Genomic DNA, 20821 nt, shown 5'->3' on the forward strand with positions numbered 1-20821 from the left:
CATTTGTTTTTCATTCTATTCTGTATTGTGTCCTGTGTTTGGCATATAGTAAATATTTACGAAATGCTTGTTGATGTTGACATGTCATGAATACATGGGAAAGTTCATGTATTTCATTTTATTTCAAATGTAATTTTAAATAAACATCAGTAACTCACTATGTAGATACTGCATTGTTTGGTTTTTTTTTTTTCAAAATAATGGACTCACCTCAAAAGTTTAGCAAGCTGCTTTAGTTTGGAACAACCTTCAAAAGTCTGGTTACTTTTTCTGAACTAGCTTGGTGGATTGAGTCTGAAAAATTGGCTTAGAAATCTCATTAGAAATAAGTTCTCTCACAAGCATTCCAAGGCTCCCTGTCTCAGAAAATAACCTTCTGATGATAATTTGGATACTTTTTTCCTGTTCCCATCTGGAACCTGAGAGAGCAGACAGACAGAAAATGAAAAATGAAAACTTAAGAAAAAAAGCTTTCAAGGATAATTTGACTTTTATTTCACATGAGGCTTTAGAGAAGGTGTTTCAGGTTTACTGGCTTTCCATTTATTGGTCAAAATAGACTCATAAGCCTAACAAAAATCACCAACTTCCTATTTTCACATTACTGTGGGCTCATAAAATGAATGTAATAATGCCTTGCATTATTATAGTGTTTTATGGTTAACAAAATACTTTCAACTACATTGGAGAGTTCATTGATGAAAAGGGACATCAGAGGCCATTTCAATGAACTCTCTCATTTTAGAGGTGGAAACACTGTTAAGCCCAGGTTGACCAAGTAACTTAGCCAAGGTTACTTTGAAGCTGGGGCCCCTGACTCCATAATCACTGCTTTTTCCAGCGTATCGTAATGACACCTAGAATCCTATGTGATAGATGGGGCTGGTGTTATTCTCTTTTTACGAGAAAACAGACTCATCAAGGTCAAGTAATTTTCTGATAATCACACAGTAAGTGGCAGAACTGTGACTGAAATCCATCTTTTGTGTTAGTATTATTCATGGACTTTTTCTTTTTCTACCTACTAGATTGTAAGCTTTTAAGGGGAAGACTATGCCTTGTTCAATTTTACATTTCTAACATACTTAGCAGATTACCTTGGTGATATGTGGTGATACTGAGTAATGTACAATAAATATACGTGAAAAGTGGATTGAATTGAATTATTGATCAAACATGTATCTGGTGAATGTTACATAAAAGTGCTGGAGGGTTACAAAGGTTCATGGTTTAGTAGAGAATAAATAAGACAGTGAAATAATTGTAAGAAGGAATGTTGCCAGTGCTTTAATAGAAATTGACCTAGAAATTCAGAGGAGGAAGAGATCACTTCTGACTTGCATGATAAAACTGGATTCTTAAGAATGAATATGATTCTGATAGGCAAAGAAACATAGAGAGATGGGGCATCTCTCTTGATCATTATTCATCTCCTTTGACTAATCCAAGCAAAATAGATTGTATAGAAGCTGGAAATATATGGCATATTTGAGAAATTGTAAGTGATTTAATTTAGCTGAACTAAAATATTTATGTTGGAAAGTTTTAGGCGATATGCCTAGAAAGGGTGGAAAGGGCCAGTGAATTAGCTCTGAGTAGCCTCAGGTTTTGGACTTGGCTTACAGTGAACACTCACAGAAATAGTAGTGCTAATTAGTACCTTTAATGCCAATCATCAGATCCAATTTCTGCTGTGATGTGCAGCTATATACCTTCAATTGTCTGGGAGAAAGGGATACTTGAGCAATACCATGGGAGCATGTCTTGCCCATCCCCTATTTTATAACCTTGTTTTGCTTGACTTTTCCACCCCCCCAACCCTTTCATTCTTATTTCTTTGCTCCTATTTAGTGAACGTTTGACTATGCCCATTGCCCTGGAGCTAATTGTTATTCTAGATGTACGTACAAATAATTGGGGTTTTGTGGGGCTGGTAACAGGGTCTGATGAAAGCCATTAAGCTAGACTTGGGTGGGGTACCCTTGAATTTAAGGCTTCTGACCATGAACTTTGGAAGGTTTTTGTGAAAGAGAATAGCAATCAATGTCTTGCTTTAGGAAGATTAGTCTGATTGCAATGTACAGGTCGGATTTGAGTAGGAAAAGAGTATACCTAGGAGGCATCTGCATAATTTCTAGAAGGAGGTAATAACAACCTGAATTAGAATAATAGCTGTGAGATTAAAAAGAAAGATCTGAAAGAATTTGGCAACTGAGGAAAAGATCACTTCACTGTCTGAAGGAACCAGTAATGAAATCCACCCCCTCCAAAAAACAAAACAAAACAAAAACAAAAACCCACCTCTAACTTCTGCTACTTATACTTAATGAGTAGTGAGAGATGTAGAAGAGTGTTCATGCAGAAAGAGACAGTAAACTCCCTCAAGTCTACAATATGACTGCCAGGGATTTTAGATACCACTATTTCTAAGTAGTTCTTAAGATAAATGAGTGATTTGCATAGTATCAGCATTTTCATCCCAGAGTTCGTCTTTTTTATACTTTTTTTCCCTGCTCATGGAAAGGTACATAATTATTTCTGTAGTTTCCAGTATTTCACAGTAGTAAGTGGAAGAAAGGGTAATTTATTCCTCAGAAAGAAGAGAAAATGGTGTTTTAGATAAAGAACAATATGCATTCAGTTTAAAAGACAGATTGTCAATGAGTGTTGTGTTTGTTATAGTGTTATCTTTGTAACTTTGTACTTATGATAGTATAGTTTCCCGATTCAAGTCCCATTTATTTGCTTGTCTAGGTTTGGAAATGCCTTTGAGTTCTTGAAAACCATGTTAGTAAAGTGCAAGTTATTTTAGATCCTACCAAGTTGTAAAGGCGTCCAAGTGCTAGGTTCATGACAGATGACATATTGTAGAGGGGTCAGATGTGGACTTGGGGCTATAGAACATGTTTTCTTCAACTTCCAATCAACTCCTCAGTTATTGAGAATGCTAATACCCTTGACACTGGGATAACAGAAGGCAGAGTGGTAGTTTCAGTGTGTGTGAATTAGAGAGTGTTCAAATTCATGATTATGTTTATAAGAGGAAAGAGAATTAAAGAGAATTGAGAGCAAGATTGTAAGAAGAACAGAGAGAACAGGTAGGTTAATGAGAGCTCTGTCCACGTCAGAGTTGGGAAATTGGAATATATAACAGTTTGTGTGGGAGAAAAATTGGTTAGTCAAAGTGATTTCTTGGACAGTAGAGAGCAAATGAGGGTGTGTGTACAAATTTGGAGACCTAGCAATGACTCTATATGAGAAATAGGTCAATGTAGAGGTTAGAGTCTCTGACTCTCCATTGGATCAAGAAACAAGTAAAAGGGACTTTGTGCAAAAGTCTGGGTCTTAATGTCTTCTGAACAAAGCAGTACTGATACTGATGATCTCCTGATCAGATTCTGTACAGATATTAACACTGATGCAAATGTCAATATCTATAGCTCTATCTATTTAACTAGATCTATAGATATAGCAGTCTTCCTGTATAATACCTAGGATCAGTATAACACTTTAAGGTTTGTGAAGCACTTTGAAATACTATATTATTTGATCCTCACAAGGTAAGTGCTATTTTAACCCCCATTTTGTGGACGAGGAAACAGCCTAAGAGAGGTTAAAACTCAGGGGTATGCTGGATATAGGTCATAATGGCCCATGAGAGATCAAAGTTGAAATTTTAATGTAAACATTTACACCTTGGGAGTTGGAAAATGCTATAAAACAGGGCTTGGTTTGTCTTGCTGATTGTCTAGACAAAAAAATGATGGAGAAAATGTCAATAAAGCAGATCAATCTTAAAAGTATATTTTATATACTTAAAGCCAGTTCCTAAATAATTGACAGCACACTCCTGGATTAAATAACTTGTTCAGGGTCATTAGGTCCTGATTAGTCTGGACTCAGAATTCCTGTTAAAAGTGTTCTATCCACTCGGCCACCTACCTGTCTATGTTTATGTCTATGTCCATACATAGATGTTTATATATCTATATCTATATCTTTATCTAGACATAAAGGTAGATGCAAATATATACACACATATAAAAATGCACACACATACACACACAAGTATACTTATACATATGCCAAAAGATAGGCTTGTAACTTGAGAACCAGCCAAGTTAATTTTGGAGCACCTCATTCTCAGGTTTGCTTTAGTTTCAGGAACATTTTTGGTGAAAGCAATCTATAATGGCAATCTACTTCAGTGGAGATGGAACCCAAACTGATAAAACTGAAGATCCTTGATGTAAAAGTGTGATCAGTGATTTTTTTTTACTATGACCAAAAGCACCATTTGTACAAAAAATGCCAATATAAGCAAAACATAAAAGGAAATGTGGTGCACTTGGAGTCAAGAACACATGATTTCAAATCCCACGTCTGACTTAATGGCTTTGTGAACATAGGAAAGTCTCTTATTCTCTTGTGAGCCTCATGCAACTTTCTAAGACAATAGATTGATCACTAAACATCAGGGATTGATGAGAAATCTTAGGGGAAATGAAGGAAATAATAGGTGTAAAACCTAAGAATTTCAATGAGCATTGGCAAAAGTCTTCACAAGGATAATGTGGCATTTTATTCCAGCATATTTTGTTTTCAGCCTTCTTCCATGGACATAAAGAAATGTCTCCAACTCACTTTATTCAGGAGCTTCACATGTTCTATTTGTTTTTAACGTTTAAAAAATATCAATATATATTAGGTCTTGAATCAAGATCATTCTGTTTGCCCTTCTACCTACTTAGGCAGGTAATTGTAGAACACTGGCCCTAGAGTCAGAAAGCCCTGTGTTCAAATCTATCCTTAAACACTAGATTTGCCCCTCAGCAAATCTTTCTTTCTACCTCGGATTCCTCATCTGTAAAATGGTGATAATAATAGCACCTACTCCCTAGTGTTGTTGTGAGGATCAAAATTATTACCATGCCTTGTTGCTTACTATCATTCAGTGATTTGGGAGAAAAGAGAGAGAGAGAGAGAATTATTTATATATTTATTTTGAATTCTCTGAGTACTATGGGTAATTTTTGAGAATTTCTCCAGTTTTTACTTTAGATTATGAAGTATGTACTTTTGGTTTGAGAAATCATAATAGTTTCTCTAAGTCCATGCCTTTGAAAATGGAATATAGACATGTAATCCTAAATAAACTATTCTTTAGATATAAGTTGGAGAAAAAGTTGTCCAACTTTCAGGGGAATGCAATTTGTCATCTTACCCAAAACAGCTCATGTAGAGATGAAGAGTGGTTTCTGAAAACACCATCTACAGCCAGAGTTATTTTCCTTGATCTTCAATAAAACATCAGTCACAGCAGTTTTAAACATGTTATTGACCTTATCATATATACCATTACAGTAAATCTTTATAGTCCCCCCTAAAGAGAGGGAGTGCACTACTAACCTGCAAAACATTGGCCAAATATTTCAGACTTCTGCTGTAAAGAATTCACAGCAATTCCAGTGACTAGCAAGTACCCATTGAACAAGATCCGTTTATCATAAAATGGAATGCAGGCAGTGGAATACCTTTCAAAGAAAGATAATTAATGGTTGTTGCAGATGGAGCTACTCTTGTAAAATGTCTTAGGTTAGCATTCACTGAAATAAATTTACTTCAAAAAATGCTGTAGATAATTAGGAGAGAATGTTAAAGAACAAATTTAGAACTCTGTTAGTACCTCTATGTAATAGTGCTAGAATTAAGTAGTTTGTAACTAGTGTATTTACTAAAAATAAGAAACTTCTCAAAGAAAGATAAAATTTTTTATATTTGTAATGATATGTACCCATAGTTCATATTGCCCATAGTAATTTTCTAAAATTAACGTAATATGGAAATGTATTTTTAAAAATACAATACATAGAACAATAGACTACCATAAAAGGAAAGACCATTTGTGTTCCTGTATTTTGGTATTTCTACAATATATTTAAATCATGACCTGATTTGGATAGACTGTTTTTCTTGTCCTAGGGGGAAAAGCAACTTGCACTGTTAATCAGAGATTTAACATGCTTTATTATGATGATAAATAACTTCTAGTAAGTTGACTACAATGTGAAAATCTTAAATGATTTAAACTCTACCATTTATAGAATATTAAATGTTTTAATTTAATACTAGTGATAGTCACTATGACATAGTGGATAGAAAGCTGGCTTTCTGTTTTTTCTAGAGTAAAGTTAAAAGGGATTTAAGTTCTTTGTTTGGCATGTATTAGGTGCATGACCTCAGGCAAATCACTTAATTTCTCAGGGGATCCAGACTATTCTCTAAGGCTATAAGTTTCAGAAACGTTGCTGTCTAGATTGGTAGAGCATCCTCACTCTTAAGTCCCTTCCAAAAAATAAATAAGCAATGCCAGTAACCCTTTCTGGTAACACATACTAGAGCTTGTTGAAAAAATCTTTAGACTAATAGGATTATTTTTTTAAATTTGAAGGATAAATGTAACATTTGAGATGAGAATATAAAGAATGAATCTCTAGTTCATTGGTTATTACAGTTGTAGGATTCCTTTGTGAATGGATTTTTTTAGTATTGTAGAAAAGTTAGGGCATTTCCTGCTGAGATTAGAGTAAATAATTAATTAGAAAACCCTCAAAATTCAGTTACACGGTTCCTTGTCCACTTAGCAAATGCTTGTCATCTTGACTTATCTCATCAAAAGTCCTGCTAAAAAAACCAAAAAGTTTAAATCAATGCAGGAATCTCCGTCTTTAAAAAAAATTCACCGGTCAATAGTATTCAACCTCTTGTAGAAGTTATTGGATTATTTGGGGTAGGAAAACCTTTGGAGAAACCAAATGCAATCAGATTCATGAAAATGGCAGATTGGTAAGAACATCAGCTAATTCTCTGACAAATTGTCATAGTTGAAAGATTTGTAACTTCATAATTTGAAATTTCCTGAGTGTACTTGATTATATTGTTGACATGCAAATGATCACATTCTTCTAAAAGACTTAAGTTATCAATCTGTTTGGAAATTTTAGTTTTAGTATAAGATAAGGGTGTCATAGATATGTATGGTATTTTGTTTTGTTTTTGATTTTGATATTGAAATATAACTATGGTCGTGAATCCCCAGGAAAACACAGGGGGTTTGGCAACATTCAATAAAATGCATGTTGAACAAAGATAATAAATAATTAGTATTCACTAAGTGGGACTCTTTGTTAAAAGGGAAACTGATGGTTGACAACACAAAACGGTACCATATAGACAAGTAGTGATCACAGATTGTTGAAAAATCCCACTTTTGAATAAAGAAGTTGGTTCTTTAAAGGAATCTGCCTGATTCATCCTGAGTAGAACAAAGGATATGAGAGAAAGTAGATGAGACCACTATGTGGAGTTGGTTATAAGCTGTTACAAGCATAAGAAAGGACTTCTATTTGTAGAAGCCACCTCACAACATGTAACAATGTCATAGTTACCCATAAAATGAATTGGGCTCAATTTGTGTACCAGCCCTTTCTTTTAGTATGCCACATGCATCATGTGCTCAACAAAAGTGAACTAGGTTCTTACATGAAGAGACATTCAAAGCTCCTGTTTATCCCCATGCCATGACTACAGGAGTGGGAGAGGGAGGCTGGTAGTGAGAGCTAGTCCATGGAATTTGCTTTTACCGTCACAGTTGTCCTAGCTTGGTTATCATGTAAACATAACAAATGCGCAGCATTTGATGAAAGGCCAGATGAGAATGCAGGGAGAGAAATCAATCATTCAATAAACATTGATTAAATGTTTATTGTGTACGAGGCGCCATGCTAAGCACTGGTGCCACAAAAAGAGGCAAAAGACAGTTTGCCCTCAAAGAGCTTACAGCCTAATGCAGGAGACAACAAGCAAACAGATATATACAAAGCAAGGTTCATACAGGATAAATTGGGAATAATTAACAGAGGGAAGTCACTGGATTTAAGAGGAATTGGGGAAAGCTTGCTGTAGAAAGAGCCAGAGGATTTGTTGAATCCATAAAGTATAAAGACTAAACTCCAGTGAAATTTTGTAAACCCAATTTGTGTCATAAGCTGGCTTATTTGTGATTGGTGCAATTGTGAAGCGTGGCTGAATAGTATATTTAGTCTCACATGTAAAGAAATTCAAATTAGACAGAATAGATGGATAATGAATAATATGTAGTCATGGGCAGACTAATCAGATCCTGCTTGGGCCTTACTATATATTATTCCATAAATAAAAGGAGATCAAAATGATTGTGACTGTGCCATAGAAGTACACGTATCCTTGTAGAAGCCTTTAAAAATCTATACAAATTGTAGTTATGTAAATTTCCTGATCATGAGCTGTATCTCTGTCACTTGACCTAACTAAGCCAGATAACTAAGCCATATAGTAATCTAAATATAAATCTGGATGACATACTTATTTTCTTCTTCCCTTTCTGTACCTAATCTACCACATTTTGTCCAGTTTTCTCCTACTGTTAAGCAATTTATCCAGAAATGTGCTTCTTTTTTTGGGGGGTGTTGGGCAATGGGGGTTAAGTGACTTGCCCAGGGTCACACAGCTAGTAAGTGTTATGTGTCTGAGGCTGGATTTGAACTCAGGTCCTCCTGAATATAGGGCCAGTGCTGTATCCACAGTGCCACTTAGCTGCATGTATTTCTTAAGATGAACGTCTGGAATCTATTGTATGATTTTATGTGTTATACAAAGCAATAATGACAATATGGAATCCCTTTGCAGTGATTCTCTCATCTCTCCTGCCAGTCATCTATACGTAGCTTGATTTGAGAACTGTGGAAAAGAACCTGAAATGTGAAAGTATTCCTTTTACTTGTCAGTTCTTTGTGTCCACAATTCCTACTATGTTCCTCTCTTTTGGAATTCTTTATCACTTACTCTCATTCAAATTTTAATATTTCACCTTGTTCAGGTGACATATCATCATCCATCAAAATATTTATTCGCTCAGAATTATTTATTAGTTCTTTGGGAACTGCCAATTGATAAACCAGTGTGCAGAGAAGAGCAGATAGGATGATGAGAGGAGTAGAAGTCATATCATGAAAGACTATTGATAGAATTACAGATGTTTAGCAAAGGAAAGAGAACGCTTAACTGTGTTCAGGTATTTTGAAGACTACAAAATAGGAGAAGGATTTGACTTGGTTCTGCTCCCAAATAAGCGTGATATGCGCTGACTGGAATGCTGGACCTGCAGTTCTTTGTTCAAACTGCACCTTTGACCTTTGGCCATAGGCAGAGCTCTACGTACCTGATTCCTCTCATGTAAGAAGGGGCTCATTGTACAGGCAGTATCTAATTTAAATGACTGTTGTGAGGCTTAAATGAGATGATTGATGTAAAGTGCTTTTTAAAATCTAAAATACTATAGGCACACACAAACACACATATAAAAGTCCCTCTTTCCACGCATATGTATATGCATATACGTACATGTATATGCATATAAATACGCACTTGTAGTTCTAGAGATCAGAACCAGGTGCAAGAAGTGAAAGTTGTGTATAAGCTTTTGACTTCAGCACTCTCCAAAGAAAGTTTTCTAGCAAACAGAAATCTTCAAAACCAAGGTATTGCCTCAGGAGGCAATGGATGTGCTATCACTGAACTTCTTCAGGTTTAGCCTAGTTCATTTGTTAAGGGAGGTTGTAAAAAGGATTCCTTTTAAGTGAGATTTGACTAGGTAGGTCCCTTTCAAGGGATAGGTCCAAGGTTCATTCCACCCCCAAAATGCTGATTCCATAATCCATATCTGAAATAGAATGAATGGGACTGAAGACAGATAAGTTTTGTGAGTGTAAAAGGAGTCTCAGGTTGGGTGCTAAAACGTAACACGGTCCTGGGCAAGGTGCCATGGTGGGAAACTCTGGGCATGAGGATGTGGACAGGGTTTGGAGGCGACATAGGGAGGTTTTATTAAATAAACCAGGCTGACCCCAAACCATATAATTCTGATTGTACAATTTTCTCTACTCTTCAGGCAATTTGGGGTTTCATGGTTTGGGGCCCTGCTATAAGTATGGGAAATTGGCAAAAGCAGCACAAGAATATTTTGTATATGAAGTTACATAACAGCACAGAAACAAAAATGACTTTCTACTTAAACATTTATTTTTGCCTTTTCGGTTTCTGCTATTAAAAAAACTAAATAATTGCCTTGCCATAGTTAACAAATCATAATAATCATGTTGTATAATGTATGTTTCTGAGAAAAGAATAAGTCCAGGAATACAAGAAATGCAATCAATGGTGAAATCAAGTTTAAAAAAAAAATAAAACTTCTGAAAAGAAACAACTGTGTTGTAAGAGGTTTCTTATGATTTGCTTCTCAAAAATAATTATTATTTGTTGATACTGAAAGCTGCTTGTATTTTTTTTTAACTTTAGGACACTGTTGGAATTGAAATATCTATTACTAATCCTCAACAAAGAGAGCTCCATTTAGATGTGATATTGACAGACATTTCCCTCAGTGGAGAGACCACACTTACTCTGGAACCAAATGAAAAAATAACCTACACGGTCAAATATTCTCCTATGATTATAGGCTGTGCAAATGAAAGGTATGTTTTGGAAAGCCTAATAAATGTCATAGATTTGCTATACTGGAGCTAGCTTCTTAGACCCTGGCTAATTCTTTGTGTGACTTAACCTTCAAGAGCATTCTCTTTTATCTTGTAGAAGTTTTTTAATTGACAGAATTTTTTTAATGTGGCATTTTGATTTTGCCATGTGCTTTCTTAAATCTAATACATTTTATTTCTTTACAAGTTATGTTAGATGATTTGTAGTTTTCATATGCATATCCCATATTATTAAATATGTGATCAGAACCTAAGTGCTAAAAAAAATTTGACCCATAACAGGTGAAAACAAGTTTCACTTCCATTTATGGAAATCCATTTGACTTTATTTATTAACTAGAAATTCTGTACAGAAAATCTGTATAGGAAATTCCCACTGTGCAAATTTGCTGTATGGAGACAGGCATCTCATCTATGATATGCAGTGCACAGCACAATAAGCAGTTAATAAAAGTTTATTGACAGATATTTAGCCTTAGAAAATTGCCTGGAGCTATGAGAGTTTATCCAGAGGCGCCAACAGAATGAGTTAGAGGTAGGATTTGAACCTAGGTGATCCTCATTCCAATTGGCATCAAACTTGTTAATTTAAAAAGCACTTTTAAAAGTCTTTACGTTAATTTTTTTAAAACCAAAATCTTCTGTTTTCATTGTGTGCTAGGTTATATTGATGCTTTTATCAAAACTACTTTTTTTGATCAAGTAATAATATTTTCAGTGCTAAATATGGCATTCATATTCATAAGCTTGAAACTAAGACTATGATTTGTTATGGATATGTGATTTTATCAAATATAGTTTACTCACACATGTTATGTTTGAGAAGATTTTCTTGTTTGTTTTTCCTTTTTGGAATAAGCCACTTTACCTGTGGTATTCCATTTGGATTACAATGTATCTGTGGAATGGCTAACACAAGTACTAAAGTAAATGGTTACTGAAAAATGGTTTTGGAAAATATGTATTAACTAATTATATTTCACAATTTTAGTTTAAACTACTTAAACTCTTTTAAATTATAGAATTCTCAAGTGGCATTCACACTGAGATTCAAGGTATTTGAAGCTATGTTTCAGACTAAATGATGCTAATTATTTTGAAATTTTGTTTTTGCTTCCCTAATATTTATGAACACAGTAGTATTGCTGATAACATTTTACACATTTCTCTTCCCAGTGTTGTTTTCCAGCCTCCTGCAGGTATAGAGTTCTGGTATTTACTGAAGCTAACTTCTGAAAGGCCAAAACCAACCACAATGCCAGAAATAAAATGTGACCTTGGAAAGTAAGTTGGATGTCACTGCGCTAATTATTTTCTCCTATTAATAAATATATTGATATAATGTGCTTATGTATTTTACATGAAGAATAATTATTATTACGATTTGCTTTTGGAGGAAGGTGTAATTTTTTTTTTTTTTGCTTTTAGGCAACTGGGGTTAAGTGACTTGCCCAGGGTCACACAGCTAGGAAATGTGAAGTGTTTGATCTGAGGCCAGATTTGAACTCAAGTCCTCCTGACTTCAGGGCCAGTGCTCTATCCACTGCTCCACCTAGCTGCCCTAGGAAGGTGTAATTTTTAGGAACCACTAAGGAAAAACTGGCTAATTTAATATTTTCTATATAGGGTCACTGGGGACGAACACCAAACTTTTGGTCAGTCCATCCTTCTCATCATTTCATAATATTTATGAGTAGTTGATGCTTCTGTTTTACAGAATCTTTTTTATTTCTATTCTGGAGTAATCATTCAAGGGTTTGAAAACACTAATCAGAGAAGTGAGAATTATTTGCCCCATTGTGGCTTTGAGTCAACCTTTAAGTTCCACATGTATCTGTTGGTGAACTAATTCAACACAACACTCTCCTCTTTTCTCAAATCCCTTGCCTCCTTATCTTGTTGCTGGTCTTGCCCTGAAGAGAGACAATGAGGCACGGGGCAAGATCCCTGGATTTGGAGCCATGAAGACTGGATTAAAAGTTCACATAATTTATGAGCTGTGTGACTGTGGCCAAAGTCATTTAACTTCTCTGGAACTTGCTTTCCTAAACTGCAAAATTAGGGAGATGAACTCTTAAGTTTCCTTTTAGCTCTTCATCTATGATCCTATGAACTCAAGGTTAACTCCATGCCATGGGGAGACTTCAGAGTCATAGTTTAGTTTGGTTATGATAATTAATACAAAGGGGGAACTCTGATGAGATGGGTCATTGGGAAGTGGCAGTTACATTGAAAAAAAATTTAAAAATCATAATAAACAATAAAATTAAAGATAATATAATATGTGTATATGAAACAGCAATTTGGCATCAATTTAATAACCTTAGATCTTACATTTAAATAATAAAAATATTAAGTGAAGGCAGTTATTATCCAACACATAATTTCAGCATCAATGTCCAGCTAAAAAATGTTTTTCCATTATTCCCCCTCTTTTGGAAAAGAAAAAGGAATAAAATCACTCAAATGAAATGCATACTATTTTGGTTTCTGTAATAAAAACATCAAATCACTTTGAGATAATATTCCATAAAGACATAAAATAGTTATTATGTTTAGGGTCGCAGAATTTTTTGTAATGTTATGTAATCACTTGTCTTTAGCTGAGGTTCCTCATGACAAGAACAACTTAGAACCTAAGGTGAAAGTTTAGATTGCTTGTCTTCATATTTATTTATTTTGCATTTTTATATTTTATTTTGATTAACCAAAAGACCTTCCAATTATGCTGCTACTTAGATGGTACAGGGAGACCTGAGTTCAGATTTAACTTCATAAGCTTAATAGCTTTGTGACCCAGAACAAGTGTCTTAATGGTCTACCTCATTTTCCACATCTGTAAAATAGGGATAATAATAGCACTTACCTCCCAGAGTTCTTGTGAAGATTACATGAGATAATAATTGTGAAGTCCTTAGCACAGTGCCTGGCACATAGCAGGAATTATATAAATATATAAATTATATAAATGTTAATAAACTATTATTACTATTATCAAACAGATGAATTTTGTGTTTGGACTAAAATGTTATTTTCCTGTTAATTTCTTGATGAATTGATTTGCCAAGTGTCAGAATACATTTTGAAAAAGTTTAAATAATTTTGAAAAATATGGTACAATTATTTGAGAAATGCGGTAATTTTATATAGTCCACCAGTGCCATGATGAAGGCCAATAGAAGATCTAAATGTTACAGGATAGAATATTTGACTTCTCATTCTGAGCTTTCCAAAGGAGACACATTTTTTTTTTACAGATTTTTAATAATCTCAATAATAAACATTTATAGATGACTCTGTCTACAATTCATTGCCAGCAGTTGTCTCTGACACAGGGGCTCCTGATTCCTAAAGTAGTTGTCATCCTTAGGTAACTGTCTTTACATCTGAAAGGACTCCCTTTGTGGTTGGACACTACCATTCTGGCATTCACTGCTGTCACTGTTGGTTGGCTCTACTGTCAACAACAGTTGTCACTAGGACTTCTGATGCCTCCTGATCTCCTAAGCTTGCCTGGGCACTTTCCTCTCAGAATACTGCTTCACCTCAGGTAAGGAAAACAAAAGAAAATAGAGGCATCATGTGTTGACAGGCACATAACAGCCACATAGGAGATAGGTTAACTACCTTTCCCACAGCCAAAAACTCACAGTAGTTCTTGGCTTAATTTGTTGCATGGTTGTTTCTTCACTTTTGCAAATGACGTCTTCATTAGTTCAGTACCTCTCCTTGGCAGCCAATTAGAAGGTTTTTCTTTATCACACAGGCACAACCTCTCAGTCACAGATGGCTAGAAATAGGCTTCCAATGAACCACAGATTGAAATGGAACCAGGTAGGAAATATTTGTGCAGATACTGTATAATCCATTCGGGAGTGAGTACGAATGTTAGCATCGCTTAAGGACTGATCCCTGAGTGGATAATTCTTCCCTTGTACTTCATGTGAGTAGTTGTTTTTCAGTAGCTTATGAGTCCAATCAAGATTTCTGCAGCTCAGGAAAGTTATTCTGATACTAAAATATTTACTGAGGTTTCAAAAAATCTGTGACACCTTATTGAAAACATTACTATTGAAGGTGTTAGGGACACTTTTAGGGAAATGTGGTTCAAAGGTCTATTCTTACTTGAATGAATAATGAATGAGAAAACTTTTTGTTCTATGCCAGGCACTATGCTAAGTGCTTCTATTGATTTTTAGGTTCTTCAGCATGTTTGACTTTTTGCCCTTTTTCTCAGTTTCTAAACTTCAGCAGGTGTCCTCAGTTATTGATTAAGTCCCTACCAAATACAAGTCATCATGTTAGATAATAAGGGAGACACAAAGATTAAATCAAACCAAACAATAGTCACAGAGCTTACAAGCCAGTAGAGGAATTTTACAAAGGCCTGAAATGAAAAGATAACATGGTCCTAGATAGTTGTAGATCTCTGCTTCAGTGCTAATTATGCTAATTAGGGAGGAATGAGTAATTAGTGAGACTTACTGTCTCCCATAGCCTGTTTGAGCCTTAGTTTCCTCATATGTAAAATGGATATAATAATACTTTAAGTATTTACCTCATGTAGTATTGTGAGGGATGTGTTTTATAAACCTTAAAGTTTCATGTTATTGTTAGTTGCTTTTCTTACAAAATGGCACATGGGAATAACACCACCATGGGGACTGATCTGACTTCTACAGCATGGGCCCTGCAGCCACTTTCCAAGCAGGCACCCCTTGTGGAGATAGGACCCCCCACCTCATACCAACAGCTGACCAACTGCTATTGATAGGCAGATAAGCCCCAAAGGCACAGGAACTGTCTGCTCTCCACCCTTCCCCCCGCCTTAAAAAATACAATCGGCCAACTGGGAAAAAAAGTACACTGAAGAAAACAAATCCCTAAAAAATACAATTGGCCAGATGGGGAAGGAGGTACAAAATCTAATAGAAGAAAACAATTTGTTAAAAATTAGAATCAGGCAAACGGATGCTGATGATTCTGTGAGAGATCAAGCATCAGTTAAACGGAAACAAAAAAAAAGAAAAAAATAGATGAAAACGTAAAATACCTCATGGGTAAAACAACTGACCTGGAAAATCCATCTGGGAGAGACAATTTAAAAATTATTAGACTACCTGAAAATCATGATGAAAAAAAGAACCTGGACAGTATCTTTCAGGAAATCATAAAGGAAAGCTTCCCTGAGGTCCTAGAACCAGAGGTTAAAATAGCCATAGAAAGAATACATTGCTCACCACCTGAAAGAGATCCCAAATTGAAAACACCAAGGAATATAGTAACGAAATTCCAAAATTACCAGGTCAAAGAGAAAATACTGCAAGCAGCCAGAAAAAAAAAAAAAAGTTAAATATAATGGAACCACAGTCAAGATTGCAAAGGACCTTGCAGCTTCTACATTAAAAGACCGGAGGACATGGAACATGGTATTCTGTAAGGCAAAGTAGCTTGGATTACAACCAAGGATCAACTACCTAGAGAAAATGAGCATGATCTTTCAGGGGAGGAGATGTATATTCAGCAAAATATGGGACTTCCAAATCTTCCTGATGAAAAGACCAGACCTCAACAGAAAATTTAATTTTCAAGTACAAGACTCAAGAGAAACATAAAAAGGTAAATGGGACAGAAAGTTGGAATATGTTGTTAATAAGGGCAAACTGTTTACATCCCTACAAAGGAAGATGACACTTGCAACTCTTGAACTGTATTGTTATTACACCATGTTAAAGGAGTATATATAAAGGGGTGGATATTAGTTGACTTTAATGTAATGATAAAAAAAAATCTAATCAAATGGGTTAAATAGATTCAAGTAAATGTATTAGTCTGATCTAAGAAAAATGTACTGAGAAAGGAGGAGGCAGACAAGGGTAAATTACAGGAAAAGACACAAAAACCTATTACAGCAGAGGGAAAGAAGGGAGGGTGATGAGCATTGTTTGAACCTTACTGTCATCAGATTTGGCTCAAGAGGAGAATTACTTAATCAGTTAGGTATAGACATCTGACTTAACCTATAGGCAACAGGAGGGAAAAGGGGAAAGAAAAGGGAGGGGTGTTAGAAGGGAGGGAAGAAGCAGTAAGGGTAAGGGGAAGAAAAGGGAAAGGGCTAATAGAAAGGAGGAGGTACTGAAGGAGGTAGTGGTCAAAAGCAAAACACTAGTGAGGAGGGAAAAGGAGAAAGGAGAAAGAAAAGCATAAAAAGGGGGGGAAAGGATGGAGAAAAAGACACAGTAATCATAACTGTGAATGTGAATGGGATGAACTCTAACATAAAACAGAAATGGATAGCAGAATGGATTAAAAACCATAATCCTACAATATGGTGTTTACAGGAAACACATTTGTAAAAGAGTGACACAGGCAGGGTAAAGATAAAAAGCTGGAGCTATTTATTATGATCCAGCTGAAGTAAAAAAAATCAGGGGTAGCAATCCTGATCTCAGACAAAGCAAAAGCAAAAATAGACCTTATCAAAGAGATAAGGAAGGAAACTACATCCTGCTAAAAGGCAACATAGACAATGAAGTAATATCATTACTAAACATGTGTGCACCAAATGGTATAGCATCCAAATTCTTAGAGGAGAAGTTCAAGGAGTTACAGGAAGAAATAGACAGCAAAACTATACTGGTGGGGGGGACCTCAACCTCCCCCTGTCTGAACTAGATAAATCTAACCATGAAATAAACAAGAAGTTAAGGAGGTGAACAGAACATTTAAAAAGATAGGCATGATAGACCTCTGGAGAAAACTGATTGGAGATAGAAAGTACTTGGCACATACACAAACACTGACCATGTACTAGGGCATAAAAACCTCATAATCCAGTGCAGAAAGGTAGAAATATTAAATGCATCCCTTTTAGATCATGATGCAATAAAAATTATATGTAATAAAGGACCATGGAAAGATAGACTAAAAATAATTGGAACTAAATAACCTAATCCTAAAAAATGAGTGGGTCAAACAGCAAATCATAGAAACAATCAATAACTTCATTCAAGAGAATGACAGTAATGAGACAACATACCGAAACTTATTGTATGCAAGGAAAGTAGTTCTCAGGGGAAGTTTTATATCTCTAAATGCTTACATAGATAAAATAGAAAAAGAGGTGATCAATGAATTGAGCATAGAACTAAAAAAAACTAGAAAAAGAACAAAGTAAAAATCCTCAATTAAACACCAAATTAGAAATATTGAAAACCAAAGGAAAAATTAAGAAAATGGAAATTAAGAAAACTATTGAACTGATAAATAAAACTAAGAGCTGGTTTTATGAAAAAATCAATAAAATAGATAAATCTTTGGTTAATTTAATTTAAAAAAAAAAAGAAAACCAAATTACTAGTATTGAGAATGAAAAGGGTGAAGCTACCACCAAGGAAGAGGAAATTAAAACAGCAATTAGGAACTATTTTGCCCAACTGTATGCCAACAAATTTGACAATTTTAGGGAAATGGATCCATATTTACAAAAATATAAATTGCTCAGATTAACAGAAGAGGAAGTAAAATAAATAACCCCATCTCAGAAAAAGAAATTGAATAAACCATTGATGAACTTCCTAAGAAAAAATCTCCAGGGCCAGTTGGATTTATATGCGAATTCTATCAAACATTTAAAGAACAATTAACTCCAATACTATATAGACTATTTGTGAAGATAGGTGAAGAAGGAGTCTTACCAAATTCTTTTTGTGATACAAATATGGCGCTCATACCTAAACTGAGAGGAGTCAAAACAGAGAAAGAAAATTATAGAGCAATTTCTCTAACGAATATAGATGCAAAATTTTTAAACAAAATATTAGCAAATAGATTACGACAACTTATCACAATAATACACTATGACCAAGTAGGATTTATACCAGGAATGCAGGGCTGGTTCAATATTAGGAAAACTATCAGCATAATTGAGCATATCAACAAGAAAACCAACAGAAACCCCATGATCATCTCAAGAGATGCAGAAAAAGCTTTTGACAAAATACAACACCCATTCCAATTAAAAATACTAGACAGCATAGGTATAAATGTAGTCTTCCTTAACAAATAAATAGCATCTACCTAAAACCTTCAGCAAGCATTATACGTAATGAGGACAAGCTAGAAGCATTTCCAGTAAGATTGGGAGTGAAACAAGGATGTTCATTATCACTACTGTTGTTTAATATGATACTGGAAACATTAGCTTTAGCAATAAGAGAAGAAAAAGAAACTGAAGGTATTAGAATAGGCAAAGAAGAAACAAAGCTATCACTCTTTGCAGATGACATGATGATATACTTAGAGAATCCTAGAGAATCAAGTAAAAAACTACTTGAAATAAAAAACAACTTTAGGAAAGTTGCAGGCTATAAAATAAACCCACATAAATCATCAGCATTTCTATATATTACCAACGAAGCCCAACAGCAGAAGATAGGAAGAGAAATTCCATTTAAATTTACTGTAGACATTATAAAATATTTAGGAGTCTACATACCAAAACAAACTAAGGAACTATATGAACACAATTACAAAACATTTTTCACACAAATAAAATCATATCTAAATAACTGGAAAAACATCGATGGCTCATGGGTAGGCTGAACTAATATAATAAAAATGACAATTCTACCCGAGCTAATTTACTTAGTGCCATACCAATCAAACTACCAAAAATTATTTTATAGAATTAGAAAAAAATAATAACAAGATTATTTTGGAAGAACAAAAGGTCCAGAATATCAAGGGAACTAATGAAAAGAAATGCAGAGCAAGGTGGCCTAGCTATTTCAGATCTTAAATTTTATTATAAAGCAGCAATCATCAAAATTGCTTGGTACTGGTTAAGAGATAGAGTGGTGGATCAGTGGAGTAGGTTAAGTATGCAAGACATGGTAGTCAATGAGTATAATAATCTAGTATTTGATAAACCCTAAAACCAGCTTCTGCGATAATAACCCACTCCTTAAAAAAAAAAAAACTGCTGGGAAAACTGGAAAACAGTATGGCAAAAACTAGGCATTGATCAAAATCTCACACCATATACCACAATAAAGTCAAAATGTGTTCATGATTTAGATATAAAGGCTGATACTATAAGCAAACTGGGAGAGCGAAGAGTAGTTTACTTATCAGATTTCTGGAGAATAGAAGAATTTTATGACCAAACAAGAGATAGAGAACATTAATTTTGATTACATTAAATTGAAATGCTTTTGCACAAACAAAGCCAGTGCAACCAAGATTAGAAGGGAAGCAGAAAATTGGGCAAGAATTTTTCCAACCAGTGTCTCTGATAAAGGCCACATATTTAAAATATGTAGAGAACTAAATCAAATTAATAAGAATACAAGTCATTCCCCAATTAATAAATGGTCAAAGGATATGGGCAGGCAGTTTTCAGATGAAGAACTTAAAGCTATCTATAATCATATAAAAATGTTCTAAAGCATTGTTAATTAGAGAAATGCAAGTTAAAACATCTCTGAGGTATCACATCACACCTGTCAGATTGACTAACATGACAAAACAGGAAAATGAAAATTGGAACACTAATCCTTTGTTGGTGGTGGTATAAACTGATCCAAGCATTCTGGAGAGCAATTTAGAACTATGCCGAAAGGGCTGTAAAAATGTGCATACCCTCTGACCCAGCAATAGCACATGTAGGGCTCTACCCCAAAGATATTAAAAAAAATGGAAAAAGACTCACGTGTACAAAAATATTTATAGCAGCTCTTTCTGTGATGGCAAAGAGTTGGAAATTGAGGGGATGCCCATCAATTAGGGAATGGCTTAACAAGTTGTGGTGTATAAATGCAATGGAATATTATTGTGCTGTAAGAAATGATGAGCTCGTGGACTTTAGAAAAAACTTGGAAAGACTTAAATGAACTGATGCTGAGTGAACTGAGCAGAACCAGGAGAACATTGTACACAGTAACAGCCACACTGTGGGATGACTGACTTTGATAGACTTAGCTCTTCTCAGAAATACAAGGATCTAAGACAACTCTAAAAGACTCAGGATGGAAAATGCTATCTACATTCAGAGAAAGAGCTATGGTGTCTGAATGCAGATCAAAGCATACTATTTGCTCACTTTTTTTGTTTTGTTTCTTCTTTCTCGTGGTTCCTTCAGTTCATCTAGTTGTTCTTTACAATATGACTAGTGTGAAAATATGTTTAATAAAAATGTGTATGTAGGGGCAGCTAGGTGGCACAGTGGA

General features: G+C 34.9%; 1 protein-coding gene across 1 annotated transcript in view; it reads left to right on the forward strand.

Annotated features, from left to right (window-relative positions):
* CFAP47 (cilia and flagella associated protein 47) overlaps positions 1–20821 on the forward strand; it is an 890592-nt gene that overhangs the window by 590013 nt on the left and 279758 nt on the right. The window contains 2 exon segments of the mRNA XM_078146130.1: positions 10396–10571; positions 11769–11876. Coding sequence (XP_078002256.1) covers positions 10396–10571; positions 11769–11876 — 284 coding nt within the window.

Source organism: Phascolarctos cinereus, unplaced genomic scaffold, assembly GCF_003287225.1.
Source record: "Phascolarctos cinereus isolate Bilbo 61053 unplaced genomic scaffold, phaCin_HiC Scaffold_726;HRSCAF=1367, whole genome shotgun sequence".
Classification (NCBI taxonomy): Eukaryota; Metazoa; Chordata; class Mammalia; order Diprotodontia; family Phascolarctidae; genus Phascolarctos; species Phascolarctos cinereus.